The sequence below is a fragment of the Tinamus guttatus genome, unplaced genomic scaffold, assembly GCF_059628265.1.
Source record: "Tinamus guttatus ecotype Peru unplaced genomic scaffold, ASM5962826v1 Tinamus_guttatus_pri_ptg000125l, whole genome shotgun sequence".
Taxonomy (NCBI): domain Eukaryota; kingdom Metazoa; phylum Chordata; class Aves; order Tinamiformes; family Tinamidae; genus Tinamus; species Tinamus guttatus.
The window spans coordinates 7,539,245-7,565,258 of record NW_028288659.1 but is presented as its reverse complement, the minus strand read 5'-3'; the positions used below and the strand labels follow the sequence as shown (position 1 = coordinate 7,565,258).

Here is a 26,014-nt window from a genome sequence, read left to right as displayed (position 1 = left end):
TGCAGTACCGCACTTAACACATTTAGCCTAAATTACTAGCAAAAACAAAATAAATGAACAGCAACTAGGAAAAAAGTGCAGAACAAAAGTTTTATCTATTGTTTGTTCTGACATTTCAAAAGTCTGACTTTTTCAGGTTATATCATACCAAGCACGTCTTTTGCACGCCAGTGATGATAGGTTGTCCTCTGCTACAGTTGCATACAGATGCTAAAGCATAACAACAATTCTAAAAAAGTAAATAAATAAAACCCTGATCATAGGGATAATTGTTAAGCAAAAGTAATGCAGAGACACAGTCTTGGAAGCTTGTTTGCTTGCAGGAGTCCCAGACAGGCCAGAACTGTTCATGGGCAGCAAACAACTACAAGACTGATTCCTGCTCCAAGCAGGTGCCAGGGAAGCAGAAGCTTTCTAAACATGGCAATTTCTTTTAAATCAGGTCATTTTAATAAGGCCAAACAAAAATAGTGAGTTAAAGTAAAGTTCTTTGAAAAGTGGCTAATTTTGCACCTCATTTTGAGACTGCTCTTCACCAAAGAACAGTAAGAACACAACTTTTCTATGGCATCTAATATCTAAGGGCACATCCCCAGGGGATAGCAGGGCACCATTGTTAAAATAAGGGCCCTCAGAAGACCCTAGCAGGCTGCAAGACCCTGTTGACTGACTTTAATGGCAGTAGGGGGCAGGAAGCAACAGAAAACATATGAACACTTGACACTAAGCAAGTGTTTATTTAGCTAGCTTTATCAGCCAACAGCAGTATTTCTTCATTACAGGAGTCATTTCTATTGCAAAGATGTACCACAGAACCCCAAAAACATTGTAAGTGTTTCTTCTACATTCCAGAAGGTGCTTTAGTCTAAGCGCTGCTGTCTTACAGCTGAAAAGTCCCCCAAAGGTACTGTGATTTGGCCAAGAAAACCATTTGCAGAATGACCATGGACTTGTGTCATCATCTAGTGATATTTGAAATGATCAAAAGAGGTAGACTTTTCACAAAATGTTAGAACACTCCGGAAGAGCCACTCTCCCAAAAGCAACAGTAACCAATTATGCACATATTATGTATTTTGTGGCACACAGATCTGAGATACGGTTTCCAGTAGCCTTCAGGATATAGGAGTGAACTAGGTAATCGGGTTTTTGGTGTCATTCCCCTCCCCTCAACTTCTTATTCTTGAGGCACATGACTAAAATGGAGGTCCAAAGTTCAGTGTTATCTTTGAAATTATAATCCATACATTTAATAGATGAAATAATGTGATCATAAGTCTCATGAGTCTTGGCTCCCCCCCCCCCCCTTGGAGATACAAATCAAAGATTAGTAACTCTGGAAAGTTGTTTTAAAGACAGACTATTATTTCTATTTTTTTTCATTATTTCTTTGCAGATAGCCATATTGTATGGACTTCATTTATAAAATAAACAAGCTCCAAGTCCTTCCTTCTATGCAAGAGGTCTTCCGGTGGTTTCAAGTTCATTCAAATGAAAGTGTATTTGCTGTGTCCATCTTCTCCTCAATCATTGCTTCTCATATCGTGTCCTCTTCCTTGATGTGCTTGTAGACATCAACCTCAGCCTCTCTCATGCTCTGGAGTGGAGCACTTGGTTCAGAACAGGGGCACAAGCAGAGCCAGCTACAAGCCTTTGTCACGGTGCTCTGAGCCTGGTCACCCACAAAGCAGTCCTAGTCCTGCTGCTTCACCTACACATGTGACCTCAGCAAGAGTGCAGAAGGCTCTTCTCACAGCCAGGTACCAAGCTTTGCCATCCAACCCCCCCACACACACAGAAGAGAAAGCGTTTGCACTATATAAATACACAAGGTCAAATGTTTGGGGGATCCATTCCCACGAGGCGCCCTCAGTGCAGACAGTATGTGCAAATTTAGAATAAAGAGGCCACTTCCTTTCAGCCGCGGTTCAGTGCATGACTTCAGTAAACACAGTTCTCCTCTGACCAGTCCAAAACTGGAAACAAAGCCAACTATCTCCTGCATTACTGATCACATTCAGCAACTCACAGGTCTACGACTTAAATCCATTCACTTTGCTATTATCCAACAGAATGGACAATAGCAAACTGTTATGATTAATAATTGAAATGAATATTGCGCTAATTTGGGGGTATCTTTTTTCATCATGCTTCACCTAATTTTGGTCTTTACTCAAATATTGATCAAAGGAATTTTTACAAGAGAAACAGAACCCAAACCTCCCTAACATTCAGGCATTTATTCACACGCACTTTCATTTACAAGGAGTCATATAGTAGATCTAAAAGAATAAACCTTTGACAACCAGGCCTCTGTTAACCATTCCCTCAAGCTTTCGTTCACACTAATGCTGCATGCTCCACCTTGTAATAGAGCTGTGGAGACAGTAATTCCAGCTACAGGTGCTCCCTGAGCTGCCAATGAAGTCCATCTGTGCTTTACTACAGGTTACAAGGTCCACCATGAGTAGATTTCTCAGCAGCCGGTGCTCTTGGCATGTGTACTTGTTTCTAGACCTTTGAATTCACCTGAAACCGTCTTGCTCCTCCACCTCCACTGCTTTATCTTAACTATTCTGTTTATTCTGCTTTAACCAATACTACCGTAGACTGCATCCATCACCATGTGCCTTCAACAGGTAAACTATGCACCAGTTTTTACCACGTACCTTTTCCCTCGGATAGGAGACGTTATGGGCCCCACGTTGAGCCAGATCTCTCTACTTGCTACCGTGAAACATTTCATTTGCCCCTCAAAGGCCCTCTGGCCAATATAAATTTATCAATCCATAAAGCAGTCTTTCAGCAATCACTCCACTTGGGGATATTACAGTTGTATTTTCCTCCTGTGTCTTCCCACACTATTTACTGCTTCTTTGTGCTCTATTCATATTTTCTACCTCCTCTTCTGCAGACTTTCAAGAGAATTCCCTTCTATTTGGGCTCACTTTCACCCAATTCCACATAATCATTACTTATCCGTGGCAAGACCTACATATCCGAAAACTATCTCTGTTATTATCATTTCTACAACACTTAAAGGCTTAAAGTGGCTTAAAGGCAACATCCCTGCTGCTTTGAAGCATTTGAAACCTACTCCCTTTAGCATTAATTTGCCACTGTAACAAACCAATAGCCTTTGCTTTGTTTTCTCAGTAACTTCCAGGATTTAGTTGCATGACTATTTATCTTCAACATTAACCAACATGGCAGCCCCGACTATGACAGGGATTGTGCCAGTACAACAATGGTGACATACATGCCTGGAGAGCCAAGTTTCCTACAACAGTCACTTGGGTTCCTGCTTTTGTATGTGGAAAAGTTGCCACCTGGGCACTCCAGTGAGTGTTTGAGGCGCCCACCAGTTACACTGCCCTTGGCTTTCACCAGCTCTGAGGGACAGGGTTGTACTTTGGTGCCTCACTCCTCATTGGCCATCCCTGAACAGGCTCGTATGGGTGAACAGTTTGTGTGTGGTCATACCAATGTGGTCTTCAGCATAAGCACATTTAAAACACAGCTCAAAAAAAAGGCAAGCTACTAATCTATCTCCATTGCTACATGATTTTTACATTATTTAAATCACTTTATCCTAAGCTCCTAACCATCAGCATTTGAATACTCCCAAGAATTACACTTATTTGTGCAACTTGTTATTTCAGCAATATCAATAAGATAAAGCAGAAATAGAGCAATAAGCTCTAAAAATCCAACTTTCAAAGCATATGTTTCCAGCAGAGCACATTTACTAGGACCCTGGCATCCACCAAAAACCATGAGTTACACTGTGAGCGGAGGTGACCACCTTGGCCCTCTGTTTGGGAGAGGGGCCACCCTTGCCTCCAAGCAGGAAAGGCCAAACCCCTGCAGAGAGTTCGTAGGAGCGAAAAGCTCGCATAGCGGATCTGCCTGTCAACTGTATTCTCCCATTCCCATCCCCACCACCTTCTAAGGGTTTTGTAACTGGAAAATATTTAAGAAAAGTCAAGTTCCTTGATTCACTGAGATGTTGTCTCTGCTGTGGGGAGGGAAGGACAAAATATCCGACACAAGTGTGTTTGCATATGCAATCCCTGAAGTTTTTCAAAGAATATGCAGCCCCTTAAGAAGTTTCACATAGTTTACATAACAGCACACACAAGTTTGCATTCTTTAAATCACTTTGTGGGCACTTTCAAAGTCGCCTGCTGCTCCAGGGAACTATGAATGAAAAGCTGGAAACCACTGAGCATGAACAGTTACTGCCCGACACCGTGACAGACCCCACATGGTGTTCATGTATTTGTCAACTGAACTCAGATATTGCCAAGTTACCCTCAAACCAGAAAGCACACAGCAGAAATTCAACGGTGGTGGTGGGAGGGAACTGGTCCCTGTGATATTCCATACCCTGAGAAAAAAGTGGGGGGAGGAACAGAAGTATTGCATAGATAGAGCAAGGACAACATGAATAAAGCTTCTAGCTCAGTACATTAAAGCTAGCCTATTTTAAAGTAATATCATCCTAAACTCTTGAGGCAACGAGACAGAACACTGATACAAAACACTTAAAGGAATATCCTCATCTGCCAACCAATAACTTGACATCCACTGTTGCAAATAAATGTGAATGCCCTGCATCCACTCACCCATCACAAAGCATGTGTAGGCTAGCAGCACTAGAAGAGGCCCTACTTAATTCTCCATTATATTAGATACAAAAGTTGTCTGCATGATCCACCGAAGTTAGTAGGCTCTTCACCTCAACAACAGCCAGCATCGTCTCTTTTACATCAGCTTAGAAAAGGTATCAAGTTCCCTACTAAAAAATAGTTATATCCAACATAGCACCACATAAGCAAAAAACGCACCAACACTGGCAAATATTTCCAGCAGCAGGAACTGCGGGAGCAGTCAGCACTTCAAATCACTCTCTGATTTTACACCCTTCTGGGCCTGCTGGCACAATGCTGATGGGGGCCAGACATGCAAGCAAGTGCTGTTCAACTGACTCAAACGCAACCACCATTCTGCCTGCAATAAAACAGAGGCATCTGGCATTTAACTGCTGGCTTAAAGAGGAGCCCTGAATTTGAGTTTGTATGCACTCTCCAAAGACTAGGGTCGAATTAGATCACACGCAGCTTGCAGGTTTCTCACCGCACGGAGGCCCCAGTATGACCACAGCTCTGCCCAGCAGCATGAAACATGGGCAGCAAAGGATGGGCAGCAAGAGAGTGGGTGGATCAAGCGGCGCTCAGCACGGGCCCGGATGACTCAGTGGAGAAGCCTGAAGACTCATGTAGTTAGATGAGTAAACAGAAGTGCCAGGAGAAAACTGGCTGTTGTCCTAGAGCAGAATAAACCTCCTCAATAGAAGGCAGATTTAATATTAAATAAACAACATAGACCACTACCATTTAGATGGAGTCTAAAAAACTTATTGGCATTTTTTTTTTTTTTTTTTTTTTTTTTTTTTTTTTTTAAGTTCTTCATATGTGAAATTCTCGAGTTTCCTCAAACGATGGGCTGCACTACAATCTCAGTACCAGTAGCATCTGGAAAGCATAATCAAGCCAGTCCAACAAGAGTAAGCAAAGAAGGGAAAGGAGGCCCAGAAATGACCAAGCTGCAAAGCACTCGGAACCTTCCCATGGAGACCTGGGAAGCTGCCTGCCAGCTGATAGAGAACCTCTGCAAGCCATGCAAACAGACACATGGCTGTTCTAGTTCACCAGCAAAACCACAAGGAAAGTTTGGTTTTCACTTGTTAGGAAATCGAAGAGTTGGTTAGACCTTTCCCACTACCCTGTAAACTAAGTAATTTCTTCCTCCTCTTCCCAAATTCACAAAGCATCTACAAAACAAAAACTATGAAAATGCTCATTGAAGACAGCAACTAAAGATACTGCAGAGAAGTGTCAAAACCACCAGCAGAGTCACTTTCATTCACCTTCCTGGCAACACAAAACTGCTTTGCAAAACATGGGGAGGACCAACCCTGAACAACCCCAGATGCCCCTGCCCAGAGCTCCCTTTGAAAAATGGGGAGATGGAGGTTCAATTGCTCTCCCTAACAACGAATTAAAGTGAAGTTCCTCAGCTGGTGTCTTATCTGAATAGGGTAAAAATACATAGGGAAGCTGAATCCAAGTCCTGCCTATGTGACCTAGTTCCTCTGGTTTTAAGAGAGCACAGCTTACAAAGCTGGCCTAGTGTGAATGGAGAAAGATACTTCCAAAACCAGCTCTATGTGCTATTCAGATGCTTCTCTGTATTCAGATAGAAAACTATTAGCAGAATTTAGAAAGAGTTTACAGAGATGCCAAAGCTGCAACTGTCGATACCAAACCCTTTACTCACCCCTGCTCCTGTGGCAGGGCCCAGTTCCAGGCAGCCGGCTGCTTCCAGGCAAGAGGGAGCAGAGAGAATCCAAACAAGGCTCAGGGAAAAGGGCGGAAAAGGTCTGCGGCGCTTTGAAGGGAATCTACCTTGCTGCACACAACAAGAAAAAGGCAAATGCAACATTCAGAAGGAAACAAGCCACCAAAAAAGGAAAAATGAGTAAAGGCAGAAAAGGGCAGTTTTTTTTTTTTTTTTTCCCCTCTCTCTCCTCTCCTGAGGAGGAAGACGAGGAGGTGGGGGTGTTGTTTTTAAGTGAGAGAGAACTAGACCAGCAATTAAATAAAACAAAACACCAAAGGCAATGTACTTGACTCACTGGGGAGCGAAGCCTGGATTAAAAGCAATTTAATGAATACCCCAGGGCTTGTTCAAAGCCTCCAGGGAGAGTTTTTACACAAACCCATTTAAATTCATCTGCTACCTAAAATGATGCATAGATAGGAGCATGCTTGGAGGTGTGGAGAGATTACACTGAGCTTGAAATTGAAATGTCTTGGTTGGACCCATTGGTCCAAGGCATGATACTCATTATCAAGCTTTGATGTTTTCTTTGTTTTTTAGGTTTTATTTTGGGGAAGGGGATTATTGCAATGAAAATATTTGAAAACACTGTGGACATAAATTGGATCCTCTCTAATTCCCCATCTATGAGAAGTCTGGATCATCTTTACAGCACCGCTACCCAGTTTTCCCACACATCGCAGGCATAACTCTGCACAGGTAACATCATGGTGGGTGACACACAAGTGACTAATGGAAGAAAAATAAAGAGTTATGCCTGCAAGGTGCGGGAAATGAATATTGAATGAATATTGAATGAGTAAAAAGAACAGACTTCTCCTAGCAGGGAAAGTTAATTGTCCTGCCCTCAACTCCTTCTGGACCAACCTGCACTTCCCTGCACCAAGCAGCCTCCGGCCTCCTCCTGGGACCCCTTCTGCTCGCCCTCATCTGCAGGGGTGCTGCACGGCTGCCCCATGCACATAAAGAAAGGTAGGGAGGGCATGACACAAGAGAAACATTCTTGCATGTGCCCAAGGACAGAAGACAGCAGATGCTCTAAAACCCCTCAGATTTGCTGAACGTTTGGTTTTGAAAGATGTGTTTATACGGACCTATAAGCAAGCAGTTTTCTAAAAATATTTTCTGTAGAGGCTTTTCTTCAAGTTTTACTCAATGCAATGTGCAATAAGCACATTAGCTCTACCTATTTACACAGTACTAGCACAAAATATCCTGCCAAAACTGCTGTCCTCTTGAGGCTGACAAATTCCAGCCAAGCTTCTTCCCTGGGAGGAGGTGGCACGTCCTTACTCACAAAGGCTACAACTTCAAATCCAGGCAGAGCTATCTCCTTCAAATGTTCATCTTTTATTTCCACAGCAATGATTCTCTTTGCTGCAATTCTCTATGCCATTTACACTTTTATTCTTACCAAGGTCTCTTCTTACAATGCTTACAAGCACACAAAGTTTCACCTTCATCTTCAATGAGTCTTTTAAGCCTCAAAGACAAGAGATTTTTAATACAATGGTGTATTTTGTGCTTCAAGTTATGCTATGCAACAAAACCCACCTTAAAACAAGACCCTTCAGTTTGACCCTTAAGCGTGAAATGAAGTGACATTTTGGCTTTGATCCTCAATCCAAACTCACAAGTTAGCTTTGGAGGTGGATCTCAAATGATCAAGGACCAATCTCTGAGTCCACTGCAAACAGGACCTAAATTGCCAGTCTTGCATTAACGCCTGCTCTGTAGGGATTAACACTGTATGAACTGACATCAGCTCAAACTCCTCTGCAATCTTTTTACAGATAGATCACCTGACAAAGCTCCCACAAATTCCAGTTAAGATTTGGCTTAACTAGAACTTCAAGCTTCAGACTCAGCTCTTGGATGCCATACAATCTTTCAACAGTAAAGAGACATGTGCTATTTTCTCTCTCACATCTGTGATGCATTATTTTCTCCGCTTCCCTTCCAGGCAACAGGACTAGCAACTCCACTAGCCTGCACCTTATTTCTAGTATTGCAATAGTCGCAGGCAAATGGCACTATGTGCTTGACAGTTTGCTATAGCTAATAGTCTTAGTTTACCAAAAGCAAACTGAAAAGTTTACTACTCAGTTCACTCATGGAGCAGCTTTGCTCTAATACAGTGCAATCTGCTGCTAATTAGGTTGATTCTTTCTGGCTCAACCCATATGCAGATTTGGGGTATCTTCTGCCCATTCCTTTGTGATAAAAAAAAAAAAAAATCCTCTCTCTCCAAAGGGACCTCCTGCACAGCCAGCAAGAAAGAGACACCAAATGACTGTTCTGCCAGCTCCCCTTCCCTCCCCTCCAAAACAGGAGTCTCTTCCCCTGACATGAAGTTGTGAGTGATGGGCCAGTGTTTTCTACAGGCATCCAGAGAAGTTCCAGTGGTGCAAGTGCTCCCTATGGCACCCACACATGTTCTTTATTTAATGAAGGCATTTCTATTATTACATTCTATAATCTCTTTTTAATTACACTTAAATTCTGACTCGAAAAACTCCCTGGTCACATTTTTCTCCTTGGTACTAATACCTACTAATGGGAGCACTTAAAAATCCAACATGTTTAAAGCACAAGCTAAAAATCCAATTAAGCATGGGCTTTGATCAGATTTTGCCTGCTTCATCCCCAGCTCCACACAGGAAACAAACCAACAAGAATTGTTGAGCACTGTGGAAGCAACGTGAGTCATGACTTTCAGCACACACACGTCACCAGCTAGCACTGATGGGGACTGCACACATGCACATGTCCTGTCAGGTGTTCATTGAGGGGCAGCCCTTGCTCTGCAACCATTTAGCAGAAAGCAACCAGTTCTCCTCCAAATAAATATTTGTGATTGAACAGATTTCCCCAGTAGCAGCTCCCTCCCCCGTTAACAGAAACGGGATCAGATTATCTACGTGCACACACACCAACAACCTTTTATCCTCTTATTTCCATCTCTTCCCAAACCACCGACTTAAAAACTGTAACAATAAAGCAAATCCCAGGATTACACCAGATGTGGTTCTTGTCATCTAAAGGATAACCAGCTTCACTTCTCTAGATCTAAAGCAGCAGCTGCTTGACAGGCTGGGGTTAACCGTGGCCTTCGCAGCACAAGTGCCTCAATGCGGACATTCAGGACAAAGTCACTCATACTCTACCCACACAGCTCCCCACCACCCCTCCATCCCCCCATCCCCAAAAGGAAAAAAAAAAAAAAAATCACTTAGCCTAGCACCCTTCAGAGAAGGCCATCTGCCTACCTCAGGAAAAATGGAGTGTTGACCAACTTACCTAACAAGCACCTTGGCAGTATGAGATACCTACTGCTGTAGTAGCAGAACTACAGGCTGTCGCCTCGTCCGCACACTGGAGCTCACATGAGGCACTTGTCCACCCACATGCCTATTTCAAAACAGGTCAGATGGGAAGAGATACTTGGGATCAAATACAGACTCACATTTGAGTTTGAATAGACCTGCCAGAAGGATCAGTATTGGTGGCCAGCTGCTGCTTTTAGCTTTCCTGTTGTACAGGGCACTAGCCTGCCGACCTTGAGAGCTGAGCAGGTTCAGAACAGCTCAGTTACGTGCGCTCATGTTATCGTTCATCAGGCACATTAGATTCTTGCAGTATGTGCTCAAGATTAGGTCTGCTCAGGGCCATCACAGGGCTTTGCTTAAGCAGGAGCACAGAGCTCCCTGGTGCTGCAGAACAGCAAGGGAAGATCAAAGGAGAGGAGGAATCACCTTCCTCTTTCCATGAACTAACTGCTGTGGCCCATTTGAAGGCAAACTCTGAGCTTTGCCCCCTCTGCTCCAGGCAGAGGCCAAGGGGTCTTGGGCAAACTTGAGCCCTAAGTATAAAACCACAGGCACTGGACCTTGAGATCATTCATTGAGCATGAAGCTCTTGCAGCTGCATCACTTTGGCCTTTAAGAAAAAGCATCTGGAGACATATTAAAGTCATAAGTGCTCGATTTGTAGTTTTGACCTCTCAACTTTGTACTGTAGTGGTAAATTATTGGCAGCTCTGGAACACAAAGCTTCCTTCCTGCCTGGGATCTCCTAAAGATCTCCTCAAAAGAGGGATGAAGAAAGCAGAAAGAAAAATACAATCCAACTCTTACTTCCTGCCATTATTTTTTTAAAAAAATGATAATAATAATTGCAAGTCCTCTTGTCAAAGGGCACAGAAACAGATGGGAACTGGAAGAGCTACCACATAAATTAAACACAAACACTAGTTGTCTGCAAATCAGCTTTTGATTTCCACACACATGGTTATTGATGTGGCCATAATGCTGTTCCTACATGCCTTCACTTCAGCAGGACAGGTTTACATTTTTCCAGTTTGCCACATAACTACATAGCCCTTAAAACTGCCTACAGCCAGAAAAAATGACAAACAGGAGACAACCCTGCTATTTTGAGCAAGGAAGGTAAAGGTCAAAAGAGAAAGAGAAAGAAAACACACAGAATCCCTCAGTTTTTCAGCTGTAATTAGAAAAAGTTAAGCAGTCCCTGTGCCAACAGAGGAACACAGACATGCACTGGGGACCTGGACAGGTCGAGGGCAGGTTGGGCAGCTGCTCCGTGGGGTACCAGCCCGCCACAAGATTCAGCGACACAGCCCAGGGCAGCCGCCAGAGGAACTTTGTCCTTAAAGAGCAATAAAAGGAGAGCAAGCAAAGCGGACAGACCTTTATACCAATCTGCAAACGGGGATTATACTTTAATTTGCAAGTGAATTAAAGGTTAGTCACAGGTGCATGGGGAGAAAGAAAACAGGAGGAAAGTACAATCCCTCAAGTCAGCACTGATGAACGCTGCAGAGGTTTGCCAACACAGGAAGGCCATGGAAAGGTATGGTCTTGGTCCCCATGCCAGTCAGCAAAAAAAAAAAAAAAAAAAAAAAAATCCACACACTTGGATATGGTGGCAAGAGCCCCCAGCAGACTGGAGCACAAAGCAAACAAAGCGGGGAGAGGCCGCCCTCTTCAACAACTCCTCTGATGGGCCCAGGAGATGTTTTTCCAGTAGAAGCTGCCCAAGCACAACGGCACCTGCAGCCAGCTCTGCTCCTCCAGCAAAGGGCCTCCTAGCCTCAGCATGGACTCTCTTGCAATATTCCTACATCTATAAACCATAACATCTTGGGAGAGACTCTGTGTGACAGCACTGCCAAGCCACTGTCACCAAAAAGACCATGTTTGTGTGCCTAGAGAACAACCTTTCCAGGGCAAGGAAGAGCTACTGCTTAGGGAATGCAAGGCAGACAGCAGAATAAGGCAGCAGAAACACTGCCTGCACAGCAGTCTCTTCACTTCCCCACTTCAGTACAGACAAGGGGAGGATCCCTGACTACACAAGACCATGAACGACAGCTTGGAAACCCTGGAGCAGAACTCATGGTTCCGATGCAGGAGCTTTGCAGAGGAGAGCTCTACAAAAGGAGCTTTTGAAGCCCCACTTACCTGCAACAAGAGGATTTTCCTGGTTGGAGCACAAGGAAGGACCCACAAGCATCCCCAGTGGTCACCCTCACAAGTCAAGACTGCGCCTGGATAGGGCTGCTGTGGGACACTACTAATCATTTAGAAACCATGGCCCTTATGCACATGTGTTTTGCTGAACTATCCTTGCACCCAGTGTAAAATTCTGTCCTCTCTGGAACATTATAGGAAAAGTACTCAGGAAAGAGGCAACAGAATGTAGAAAGACTCACTAGAAAAGCTGGTGTTCGGGGGTAGGAGGAACTGGATCAAGACAATTAACATGAAGCTTGTATGTGGTAAAGTCTGCCTTTCATTATCCATTTCAGCTTATTTAGTAGGCCAAAAGGATTCAAAATAGTTCATAGTTCCAGAAGCCCCAACTTTTTCAATTTTTTTTCCTCTTTAATGCAATTACACTTTTGCTGTCATGCCAGAAATATTAATAGCCTTTTCTGCGTGGGATAGTGAAGTTCTCCAACAGGACACTTCAATAACTTCAGTGACCTGCACGCTAACAGTTACATGTAATTAATCTGCCAGTGTTATTTTCACTGAAACTAATGAAAATAGACAGTATAATTTTCAATACTTCCAGCATGTACTTCTACAGGGGGAAAAAAAAGCAGCCACCACTCACTTGCCCAGAAATACTCTAGGTAGGAGAAACAAGTGAGAGGACAGAAAGGCTCAGCTGTTGCTCTGTCATGTTCTGTAGGAGGATGCAGCGGGACAAACTCTGTGCTTCATTACAGCAGCTTTGATCCGGTGTCCATCCACCCATCTCAGTGGTGCTGAGCCAGATGGACATGGCTAAAGCAGCTCAGAGGTCCCCTCGAGCCTCTGACCCAAAGGCCATGTCACCACATGACACATGCCAGGTGCACAGCTCAGAGCAGCTCTGTTCCAGGGCTGCAGACCTGGCCCAGCACTTGTTGTACAGCAAGTGAAAAGCAACTATTGACTTCTCCAGGCAATCACACAGACCTCACGCAATCAACATACTCAGCCCACTCTCAATACACTTCTTTCAGAAAAAAGTCATAAAATCTTAGGGCTTGCCCAGAACAAAAACCAAACCCAACAGCCTTGCAGGCAGCTGTGGTCATATCTGAGCTTCCCGAAACATGCCACAGAAGACCACCTAGTTTCATCTGGGAAGGGAGAAAAAGATTGAAAGGCAGAGATCAGCAGGCACAGTCCACAAGTTTTCCAGCACAACAGCAGCAAGACGCTGGCACAGTATGGGGCTGACTACCCCTGCTCCCACTAACAGTTACCAGCCCACGAGTGTGGGACGCAGCGGAGTACTCGTGTTGATGGCCACTCTGGCTCTGGGACATGTTTGTCCCACTCAGTTATGTCAACTTCACAGTTCATGGGTGCGCAAATACAACTCCCAAGATTGATTTGCCAGATGAGGGAACACTAATATATTTTAGAAATTAATCAATACCAAAATACTTACCCTGGAGAAGCTTTAGCAATTCTACACTTACAACCCCAAGTGACAGATGTTATTAATCACCAAGTGCTCAAAAAGCATTCCCTTCCTCCCCCTCAGTTCTTAGCAGTTCTGCTCCCTCATCCCAACAAGGGCTGTTACAGTGCAGCCGCCTAGGACACCTCCGATTCCCGGTACCACCAGGTGGGTGCCGAACACCCTATTCCCCCGCAGGCCGCTTATCGCAGACAGTTGTCCTGCCTGCACGGCTATCGACCTTAAAGCACCATAACGCAAACAGCCTTTAAAGGGATTATAGCCACCTGAAGCCTTTGTTTTAAGATAAGGCATTAGAGCAGAGATTATCCATTAGATCCAATTACAACCACCGTTTTAATTATCTCTCTACCTTTCCTAATCCAAAAATCCCTACAAGTTATCCCTTTTAAATTTCCTGATCTAGCACAAAAATCATTTCTTAGCCAGAAAGCATGGAAATGCCTAGCTACAAAGTATACCATATGTTAAGGGAATTCAGAAGGCACTGCTCTGAGGGTCCTGAAAACCACCATTTTAACTATTTACAAGACATTTTAAACTCTTATAGCAAAGTCTCTCATAAAATGAATAAAAAAATAGAAAGAGAACCTGGTTCTCTGCTTTTCATTGAATACAATGTGTTTAAGAGATGGACTAGCAGAACCTTTATTTTTTGTATGGACTCCGCAACTAAAAGCCATCATACCCCACAGCCCGGCCAAGCAACATAAAGACACAATCTTTGTTATCAGCATTACCAAGGAGAGCATCTTCCAGCCCAAGACAGCAACAGCCAGACTGTGTACAAGCTTCCAAGTTGCAGCAGCTTATGTCCCTTACAAAAACACATCTGAAAAAAAACAGAGCCTCCTCTTGCACACACTCCAGGAGAGAGCAAGGATCCCACTCTGGAAGAGCAGGTACAGATCACTTCACTCACACCCTTGAAGTCAAGGGTGCTTCTCACTGCCAAACCAAGAGCATTTATATGGATTTGATTGTTCCACACCTGGAAATTCACCTTCAGAATAAGTGCTCCTCTTTACCTACACCTTAATAAGAAAGAAGTCATGAAACCAATACTTCTTCCAAGCTAGATGTTTCCAAATACCTGCATAGGTCAAGAAGAAATAATAGAAACAAGAAACAGTTCTGAGTACGTTTCAACCACTACAACAAAGCACCTGCATAAAACCCTAAGTACTTCTGGGCTTTCTTCTAATAAGAAAAGACCTCACACCTCCTACAAGGGCCACCCTGCAAGTGGACAGGGTTTGCACTTCTGAAATCACTGCACTTGAGTCATCCAGGCCCTGAACTCCAGGGCTTGCAGGGGGAGGGCAGAGATGAGCACACATGCTTCCCCCTGAGGGTCAACAAATGCTCATTCACATCACAAGGGTGGGAATCAGATTCCCCATCCAACCTTCATTTCCAGTAAATATGACATAATGACATTTCATTGATAAGCATCCAGTGGTAGACATGTGGTTTTTCTTTTTAAATCCTTCTGACACCTAAAACCTAAATATTAACATCCTATTTAGGGCATTATTTCCAGGGTATAAAAGAAAATAATAGACCACAGCTTTGCTTCAGTCTTACTTCTATTACCAAGGTGCAAACAGCAACCAAAAAGCATAAAAGCAAATCAGACATTTTAATGTAAAAATAATGTGAGGTACATGAGATGAGGACGGTTCTTTTATGCAGTCAAACCTCTCAACTTACACACACAAAGTTTGCCTGCCGCAAATTATCAAATACTTGGGCTGCACCTATTTATACCATGCTGTCTAATACAGAAACCCCCAACCAAAATCTCAATTTCAGATGCCAAACAACTACATTAAAGGGGAGCACACTGCATCCTTCACTGATTACATTCACAAAGCTGGTATCCAAGAAAATCCTGCTGCTGTCTAGAGGAATGAGCAAGAGATAACAAGGAGCTGAGACCTCTCATTGGCTCTCTGTAGTCTCTGGTGGTCTCATCTTTAGTTAGATGATGAGCTCTGTGCCAGGAACATGGCTTTGCTGTTCAAGAGCACTCTGCCTACAACCAAAGGACATTCTCTAACTTGGCTACTGAAACACTAAGAAATTATCCAAATTCTACAATTTGAATAGCTTCTACAAAGGAGGTGTCTCCTTCATACACAAACACCTGACATACAGAAGTTCCACATAATATTCAGGATAAATAAGAATGTGCTTGATATGGTAGCACTGTAAAATAGTAGGCAGTTACTGAATCTAAATGACTCATCACAGACATCAACATCCTTATCCCCTGACACATCAGGGCTGCACAAGTACAAAGTTCTGGATTTAATTTATTTCATGGGAGGGAAAGAGCTCCTGCTCTTTTCAAAGATTTGAACTGGGTCCTTCAACTGTGCATCCACACTTGATTTTATATGTGCTGACACTCGAGTCATACAAAGAATTGAAACATTTGCCTTGAACGATATGCACAACATACAAGAAAAGCCATCATACTTAAAACCCTGCTCCCCACCTCTGTTCTCAACTCCCTCAGGATTACCTTGGAGTTGATACATAATACATATGCATCAGGCAAAAATGCTCGAGAGGGAAAAATCGTAATGACATTCACACAAGGACAACTGGAACAGCCTTGGCCAGCAGGATTTGATACACTATGTCTGGCAACAGAGCCAAACAGAATACAGGCTTGGGAAAAGTAGCACGATCTAATTTCTTCCAATTCTCTGAACTGCTTTGAGAGCTGCATGGTATAGTACAAGATAAACTGCCACTCCTAAAGAGCTAAGAAAAATTAAGTGTTCAGAAAATATGCCCACCCCACACAGACAAAATTCACAGGCTGGTTAAACAAAGCTGATCAGGTTTGTTTTTCTGTTTGTTAATAAACACTCTGTGCATCTCTGGCACCACACACACACTGCCAAAGGAAAAAAAAAAATCTGATCACATTTACTTTCTTTCTGATCACATTTGCTTTCTATATCTCTGCAAAAAAAAAAAAATAGTCTTGAGCCAATTCACAAGTTTTACACCTGTGAATACAGTACATTAACCTTATAAAAATCAGCACACACTTCCCAAATATGTATTAAGGTAGGGGAACGTATTAAAAGTTCATAAAAAAATTCTACCATGTAGAATGGTAACCGTGGAGTAATAAACATTTTGACAATTCAAAATTTCATAAGAAATTACTCCAGGCATTGCAGGTAATTTTTGCTTGAACACACTCAGAAAATAGCATGGTCTTTTATTTCTTAGGGTCAATTAGCAGTTGTTGCAGGCAGCTAGGGATATCTGCTGATACAGGAAAAGTTGCTCTTCTAATAAGTTTAATATTCACCAGCCAGGGCTTCCAGAAGATACAAAGAGCAACTTAACTCTCAACTTGGAGCCTTCCCAGACAACTGCACCTTTGCGAACAGGGACTGGGGTTTGGCAAGTCTGCCCACAGTGATCAAGTAGTCACAGGGAAATCGATGAAGAGCTTAGAGGGACAAGGACAAAAGATGACAGCAAAGCCCCTCACAAATCTGGTGGCTGTCAGGTAAACTCCATTCCTCAGTATCCCAAATAGAAAAGAGAGGAAATCAATATATGGAGACCATCAAAGGAACGCTACTCAAACGCAGCTTTGCGAATCTCATTGCCCTTCCTAAGCAGAGAAGCCAGCATAAATCATGTTCAAGATGGGAGGCTGCTGCATCAATTTCAGAAGCAAATCTTCCATCAAAACCAATAGTGAATTTGTCTTCAGACTTGAAGAAAAAAAAATCCAAAGGGATCTGAACTGTTCTGACACTGGAGCTTTCTCCCAGATGCCAGCCTTCTGCAAGGAACAAGCGGCTCAGTTGCATGGTGCCACATGCACAACCAAGAACATTGTGGACAGGAGGTAAATTTGAGGATCTATCCCTTCGCCAGCATCAATAGCAGAGCAGTAAAAAGAGCAACTCACAGACATGGGAAGATGAAAAAATAAGCAAACACATTCAAGTCTGCAGTGAAGAAAACAGAGTAATTTAGTTCCATAAACTTGTTTCAGGTAAAACAAAAGCGATACTAATGCTGCCCTTGCGTGGCAGCAGCTTTCATCTTCCAGCATTCCCAACACCTCACAGGCTCCTGGTTGCGGAGCCCTCCTGCAAACCCTTCCCTACATGCAGCCCCATTCACTGCAGCTGTGACAGCCACAGAAGGGGGCAAAGGGGAAAGTAAATACATCTGTGGAAGCACAGGCAGGTGGTGAACTGATTCCCCGGGAAAGCCACTAAGACACAACTATAACAGGTTGCTGTGAAACCCTAACACCAATCTACAAAGCCAGGAGCATGCAGCAACAGCCACTGTCCCTCCAGCACTGTGCAGCACAGGAGCAAAGCAAGAAAAAAAGATCCTGGGGAAATCTCTCTCTGCTGTAAGAAGTACTGTAGGATGAGCATGTTTGCGCATGTCTGCTTTTCTTTTCCCCCCTCCAAGAGAGGCTACACAGGCAGTGGGAGATGACCCACAGGTCCCCATGGCCACTGCCTCCCTGGGGCAGGGCCAGCAAGCCCTGCGCCAAGGCGCAGCTCGGCCCGGCCGCCCGGGCTCGCACGCAGCGGCGAGCAGCTCCGCTTCCCCTGGCGGCAGCGCGCCGGGGAGCGCCCGGAGCCCGCGGCGCGCTCACCTGCGGCTGCCCAGCGGAGACGGCGGGCAGGCAAGCACGGAGCCCCCAGTGCCGGGATGCAAGCTGCCCCACTAAGGCTTCAGCTGTGGCGCTGGCCCTGCCCCACGCACACGTATTTATCCCGGAGGAACAATCTTGCTGGCAAGAGTTTGTGTATTAGCGCTTCTAGCGAGCAATTCACAGTCAAACCCAGCAGAGTGGCCAGTGCCCAACTAGCAGATGAAGAGCTGCTTTGGCCCCTGGATTTGGACTTCAAGCGCCTTCTAGGCTCTTCTTCCTTTTCTGGATCACACCTAAAATTGCTTGGAAAGCTCTGTGGGCAGAGAGCATGTCTCTAAAATTCAACAAAAGCAGAACTAGCTGGAAAACAGGTGGTAGAGGAGGTAAGGAAATCACTAATTTTTGAATGAAGGGCTGACACTTCTTGCAGGGAAATATAAACCTTATTCCCCACACAAGAGGCTTGGACAAAAAAAATTCCCTACTAATTCCAACTACAAGGTGCCCTACAAGAGGTCCTGCAAACTCCTGACAATGTCTTGCCACCTGCCACCAAAGGTAAGAAAGAAACTGCTCCTTCCTGAAGCATTCCTGAAGCACAACTTCTAGGGCAGATCAGCTAAAATTCTGAATATCCCCCAAGTCACAGGGATTTTTTTTGCACAGCCACATAGATGGCAATACATGAAACCATGTAATAGATCCCTCGGGACAGGGACTGTTTGAGCTCTACAAAGAGTGCGACCACACTGGGCATATTCCTAGATTAGAGTTTTGACAGATTTCTAGCAGCTTCCATTACAGAAATAGCCCATTAAAAAAAAAAAAAAAGAGAAAAAGCAGAATCTGTTATGATCAGAAAAGTGTGTTTGAGACAGAGCAGTTCTGATCGCATTTCTCTGAATCTACTCTACTTTATTAACAACCTAAATATGTTAATATTTAAGAAATAAAGGAAAATGGGTCTACATTACTCTGCCAGTGATTTTACAGCATCACGGCCTCTGAAGGATTTATGGTAGATCCCTTTGATTGTATTGAAATCTCAACCTATTTATAGTTTCGCAATAGCATGAATATAAAGCAATAATCCTCAGTTGTTGACTATAGAGCATAGTGAGAATGCCTTGATGATGATCTTACATGTTCAAAGAAAAAAAAAAAAAAGATAAAATATTTAATTCAATCTGTCACCTACTGCATGCCAAGTTTGTGTTCCAGCAGTACAATTCTTCTGAAACAAGAGGGGGAAGAAAAAAAAAAAAAAAAAAAAACACTCTTGGCCAAGTTTTGTGAATATGCAGGCAAACTACATGGCTATGGGATGCACCTAGTAAGAAAAGTTGTATTTATTGAATTGGTTGCTTGTAACACAGTTTCATAACTGCGCAGAGCACCTTGAAGCCCCTTAATTAGCCTTCCCCAGGTCAGCTATGGACTGAGCACTCCTTATGAAACTAGTGAGCATGGAAAACACTCAGCAGTAAAGAAAAAAAATGCTATTTTTTCAAGGAGTTGGCAGGCATTAACACAGACGGGTACAGTAAGAGAGCAGATTCATCAAGCAACACCAAAGGGTAGCAGCTTTAGAGGAGCAGACAGCTAATAGGAAAAAAATAGTCAGCAGGACTTGTTCTTACAACAGGACAGTACGTCCACCAAATCCTAATCATACCTGGATACGTATAAGGTAACAGCTTAGCAACTCCAGAAACTTTAAGAACGGGCCTTTTTTAACCAACTGCAGTTTGGTAGCCCCACGAGAGAGGGAAGGAAGGACAGTGAAGCAGACCTCACGCTTCTTGCTCAGCTGGAGCTCAGTCACTTGCCACCACTACGCCCGTGACCACCACGAGCGCACAAGCAAAACGTGCCCACGGCACCCGAAAGGCTCGCGTGCCCAGACGCGCGGCCCTCCGCTCCCCCCTTCGCCCCACAGCTGGTGCCCGCAGATTATCCCTCCTACACGAGCTGGCTCTCCGATATCTGCTTCGGCGAGCGAAGGCAATTTTAATTTCAAGCTCGTTTATCAGCAGGAAAGACAAGGGAGAGTAGGGGAGATAAAGAGAGAGAGCTAGACGGACCCAAGTCTATTTTTCTGCCGCGGTAGGTCAGATTCACAGCCCAACAGCACAAACACGTGCCACTGGGGGCTTCCCACGGCCCGAGGCCGCTTCCTCCCAGACCCGTGTGGGTCACCCCGCGTGTCCCACCCCATCCCCGCGGGCGAGCCCAGCTACCCCAGGACAGCCGCCCCGCGAGCGCCCACGGGCCGGGACACGCGGGGAGCGGGAGGGCTGCAGGGCGCGCGGCCCCCGCGGCAGCGCAGGAGGCGCGGCAAGCTCCGCAAACTTCCCCAAACCCCGAACTCCCCACACCTGCCGCCCCCGGCTGCCCCGGCCCGGGCGGCGGGTCCTCCGCCGCCGCTGTCACCTTCGCGGGGAGCGCCGGCAGGAGCATAGTGTTTTTTGGGGGGGTTGTTCTTCGCGCTTTTTAAATTTTTTCCTTTTTCTTTTGCCTCCTTCCCAGGGGGAGCAGCCGAGATCCCCGGGCAGCGGCGCGGGCAGCCGGGGCGCAACGCGGCAACCGCGGGCAGCCGGGAAGCGCCTTTGGGCTCACGTGCCGCTGCTGACATCGGAATAAAATAAAATTCCAAATAAATTGAAAAATAAGAAATTAAAGGCAGACGGTCTCCAGCGCGGGCACCCTGTGGGAGGCAGGGCCGGCAGCCCCGCTCGCCGCAGCGGGAGACGAGAGTCACCTCGTGCAATGAGGTAGAGTGGGAAAAAATAAAATACATTTCGAAGAAAAAGCAACTTTCCTCCAGCGGGAAGTTCCCTGCGCGGGCAGGCGAGGGGCGCGGGGGGCGCCCCGGGAGCTGCGCGTTGGGACGGGCCGGGGCGCCCGGAGGAGCCAGGGCGCCCGCCGGGAGGGCTCGGGGCTCGCCGGCCCCGCACCTGCCGCCGCCGGCAGCCGCCGCTCCGCTCCGCGCTGCCCGGCGCGCCCCGGCGAGCGGCGGGTGCCTACCTGGGTGCAACATACTTTGGAAGTAGAAGATGACGAGGATGAAGGAGCCCACGGAGGTGACCAGGACCACCCTGCACACCCGGTTCATCCTCATTACTTCCAGCACCGCCGGCTTCATGGCTTATGCCGCGGGGCGGCGGAGAGCAGGAGGGGCCCGCGGGGCGCGCACCGCCCGCGCCCGCTGTCCTCGCTAGCGCCGAGAGCCGCCCCGCGCCGCCGCCGCCGCGGAGGAGCCCGAGGAGCCGCCGCCACCGCCGCGCCGGAGGATGCGCAGCCGCCCGCGCCCTGCATCGGGGGGCGCTAATGCCTGCGCTGGGCGTGACCACGGCGCGCGCCAGGCGGAGGGGCGCTCCGCGCGGCGCGGCGGGAGGCGGGGCGGCCGGGGAGCCGGGGCGGAGCGCGACCCCCCCTCCGCCCAGGGCACACATGGTCCCGCCCGGCGGCGGCGGCGGCGGCGGGCGGGGACGGCCGGGCTGCCTGGCGGGGCCGCCGCCGCGGGGGGAGGGGCCGGGCGTGCCGGGCGCGTGCGGCGGCCACCGCCAACGGCCGCCGCCAACGGCCGCCGCCGCCAACGGCCGCCGCTGGTGCTGAGGGAAAAGGAGGTCCCCTCTGCGCCCTCCGCGTCGTCGGCGGCCGCGACGGGCGGACAGCGGCATCCGCGCAGGCAGCGGCGCCGGCGGGCAGCACCGCTTCGCGGCCGCTCTGCCTCTGAACTTGGCCACTTTATTAATCGTCTCCTGCCCAGGGGGCTCGGCTCCGCCAGCGTGGGGAGACCGCGGCGAGGACCGGGGTGCATGTGTGGCACTGGTCTTCTGCTGTCCCCCACAAAGGACGTTTCTGGAAGGAGGCATCTCTCCTTCACTCTCTGTCTGGGGAGAAAATGCTCTTCCACTTTTTTTTTTTTTTTTCTCCCCCATATGCAGCACTCAATTAAACCTAAAAGACCTAAAGGACTGTTTTTTGAGATCTTGCTCTTTGCCCTCCACCATTTTATACTAAGCACTTGCTGTCATTTCTCCAGTGTTACGCTATCCCCAGAAGTAGCTGTTCGTATTTATAATCTGTGTAAACACTGATCTTCCATGGAACTGAATCATCCCTAATAAAAACACTGTGACCCAGCCTGCCAAAAATGAAAGACTTTTTTTTTCTTTTTTTTTTTTCCCCAAGTGAAAGACTTAAGTTCTTAAATTCTCCAGATTAACCAACTGGATGGCCCATTTCTCTTTGGAAAACAATAGGCCCTCCCGCCGCCGCCAGGTTCCTCCATCAAAACACACGTGTGCTAGATGGATAGCAACAAGAGGCAATGAGATACAGGACCGTACGTGGGAGGAATGCAGAAGAGCTCAGCGCACCAGAACAAAAGGGAGCTGCCGCGTCCACTCGCGCGCCCAAGTTTGGGCCCTCAGTTAGCGCTTGCTGCGGCGGGCAGGCCAGATAATCCACAGCTAGGCACCCCTAGGCATTAGGCACTCAGTGGGCCTCCCACGTGCTCCAAATAGAACATCGAATAAAATCAATTCACCAATACACATGTTGTGCAATTTTTGCTGGCAGATGGTTAACCTATTCATTCTCCTTACACATCCAAATACTGCTTCGCCACCGCTTTTCTTTTTGCTAAAGTAAAATTCATTTTGATGGTGCCGAGACCATCTTGATGCATAAAAGGATTTTTTTTTTCCTCCACATTTTGCCATTTCTTCAATATGGTTGAGGAAAGGAGGTTTCCTTTACAGTGCAAATAGACCTAAACACAAACTGGAACCTGGGAGGCAGCTGGGAAGCTGGAGGGTAAAGTGTGGGGAGGGTTTGATTGGTTGGGTGGATTTTTTTTTTTAAGTATGAATATTTCTCTGTTAGTAATTGCAACAGAAACATACTGAGTCATCTGTGTTTTCTGGGTTTTCCAATCAGACTTTCCAAAAGCTAAATAACAGCATTCACCTCAAGGACAAAGCCAATAATTTGTCTAGGCAGGTGTAACTGAGCAGATTTAGTCTTCCCCTAGAGTTTCTTTCATTAGAAATGATTTCTTGATTTCTAGTGTTCCTTATAGGCTTATGCAATGTTCATTATGCTACTTGCTGTACCTTATTCTTTTTTTAAAAAAATGTGATACACAGAGATCATTTTATAGTCACTTTATTATAAAGAAAACTTTTGAGTGGGTTTTTCTCCTTTAAGCCCCAAACCCAAATGTTACACAAATTGTTATATCAAAAAAGCAGTAAATAAAGAGCACTTGTAATATGTAACTTGTCAAAGTGACAAATCTTTAAGCCAGTCAACAGAAGTCAAGCAGAGGCACAGCGTGGGATTTCAGTATGCATCCTCAATACGTACGCCGCAGCACAGAGGCAACTGCAGTATTTTAACAGAGAGAACTGGACTGTGTCCAGGAATGTGGTTAGACACTGAGGGATGAGAGCAAAAACCTAGAACTCGATGCTCCAGAGAACAGAAAAGAGAAATGCTTTACACCTTGCTGCAGACAGTGGTCAATATTATTCAGTGTGACCTAACAATAGTTATATAGTTACCCTCCCTTGTTTTTTTTTTTTTTGAACATCATCCTCTGCTGGAAGTAGCATTTTAAAGCGGTGGGAATAAAAGCACTGGCTGTGCTGCTGCTTGCTATTAAAAGGACATTGTAAAGGCAATACATTATGTACCTAAGGGATTACAAACTTAACATCCACCTGCACACTCGCAGCATCTGTGTGAACTTCAGACTGTAACATCCTTTTTAATGTGCAGCGAGTTAGGACAACAAAATAAGGCAGTTCCCCCTCACCCCCTAACATTCAGACATCTCTGAATGTTTGGTTTTCCTGCAGAGGGAAGCATAAAAGAGAGAAAACAAGGAAACAAGTTGTCTTTCCAGATGAGTGAAAAGTTACATAATAAGAATACACAAAGCTCAGGAACCTCTATTCTAAAACCTACCTCCAAATGAATGGAAAGATGAGCAGCTGGAAAGCAGTAGGGAGACCTTGGATTGTACTGTAGGTGTGAACACCTACCATTCCCATGATAACATCCAATATTCAGTACCTCTGTACAAAAATAGTCTGAGAGGCTTCTGGAAAGAAAGACTGAAGAACTGAGCCAAATGTCCGTGACATCAAAAGAAATTTAGAGAGTGTTTTGTAGATTATTTTGTATAACAAAAAAAAAACATTTATAAAAAGTAAACTAACACCACTACCCACAACACTATTTATTGATAAAGCTCTAAAAATAACAAAACAGCAGTTGAAAAATAGCACAGGCAGAAATGCAGTTGATAGGAAACTCATAGTGCAGTCAAAATTGGCAGGCACGCTAATACTAAAGAGCTTTTGAAATGAGAACCAGGAAGAGCCGTTAGATACAGAAAAGTATGTATGAGAAACAGAGGTATCTATGCAAGTTTCCATCTGCAATGAAAGAATCATAAACCAAAATAACTTTTTCTAAATTAGTTTATTATAGATCTGAAACAGCAGTGAGATTTAGCAACGTTATTCTTTAAATGTTATTCCAGTTTAGCAATGTTATTCTCTAAATATATGATAGCAGTCCCTTTAGGATACTGATTCTGTTCTGTAAAAATCACCAAGAACCTTCCTCTCCCAGCTGATTTCAGAGGAAGTAGGATGAAGACTTTGAACCTATGGCGTTCTCTGTCAGCAATTCACTCTGCACGAGAAGGCAGCCACCCACCCAGCTCCAGGAGGCTGCCACCATGGGAAGCGGTAAGGCAATTCGGAGCTATGAAAGTTTCCTGCCCTTCACTGCTTCCTTCCAAACAAGGAAACCATATAACACAAAAGAAAACGTGTAAATCACCTAGTGTATACTTAAAGCTGCTGTCTGGTACATTTCTGCAACATTTTACCCTGCATATTGTATTTTCTACAAGGCTCCCTGAATGCCCTGCCTCTTGCAAAATGTTGTAGATCAGCACACTGGTTGCTCATGTCAACTCCCTTTGCAGACCTGCTTTGACCTGACCTCTTTAGGGTGTTTTATCTCTTAGGCGACAACCTAAGAAATGTGGCCAAGAAGTTGGCCAAGAGATGTGGCCAAGTCATGTGGCCAAGAAGGCCAATGGGATCCTGGCCTGCACCAGGAGTGTTGCCAGCAGGTCAAGGGAGGGGATCCTGCCCCTCTACTCGGCTCTGGTGAGGCCGCACCTGGAGTATTGGGTGCAGTTCTGGGCTCACCAGTGCAAGAGGGACGTGGAGCTTCTAGAGAGGGTCCAGCGGAGAGCAATGAGGATGATTAAGTGACTGGAGCATCTATCGTGTGAGGAAAGACTAAGCGAGCTGGGCCTGTTTAGCCTAGAGAAGTCTGAGAGGAGATCTGATCAATATGTACAAATACCTGAGGGGAAAATATGGGGCCCAGCTCTTCTTGGTGGTGGCCAGTGACAGGACAAGTAGTAATGGGTACAAACTGAAACACAGGAAGTTTAATCTCTATGTGGGGAAGAACACCTTTACTGTGAGGGTGACAGAGCCCTGGAACAGGCTGCCCAGAGAGGCTGTGGAGTCTCTGGAGATCTTCCAAACCCTCCTGGATGCCACCCTGTGCCACGTGCTCTGGGTGTCCTTGCTGGAGCAGGAGGGTTGGACTAGATGATCTTTAGAGGTCCCTTCCAGCCTTAACCGTTCTGTGATTCTGTGATTCTGTGGGCAAAGGCAGCAACATAGCTACGCCTGGCCAGAATGAGTTACTGTTCACCAGGTAGCAGGAACAAGTTAATGGGACAGATTCATAGAGCAAGCACATTCAGACACTTTAACCTTACCGAACTTCTCAGCCTTTCCCTCAGTTAGGTAAGGTCTGTGTAGCCCCAGCACAGTCTGGGGCATCATCACTGAGCCCAGAGGAAGTGTCAATAAGCCCTGCGACAAGTAGCGGTGG

The 26,014-nt window shown here is 45.7% G+C and overlaps 1 protein-coding gene across 2 annotated transcripts in view; it reads right to left on the bottom strand.

Moving 5' to 3' along the window:
• CHST11 (carbohydrate sulfotransferase 11) overlaps nt 1–21,397 on the bottom strand; it is a 157,725-nt gene extending 136,328 nt beyond the window's left edge. The window contains exon 1 of one of the 2 annotated variants that reach the window (XM_088521644.1): nt 21,098–21,397. In XM_088521644.1, the coding sequence (XP_088377770.1) occupies nt 21,098–21,215 (118 nt within the window). In that variant the 5' untranslated portion in view covers nt 21,216–21,397. The remainder of the gene's footprint in view (nt 1–21,097) is intronic. The other variant, XM_088521645.1, reaches the window with a different exon arrangement.
• Nucleotides 21,398–26,014: the final 4,617 nt, after the last annotated feature.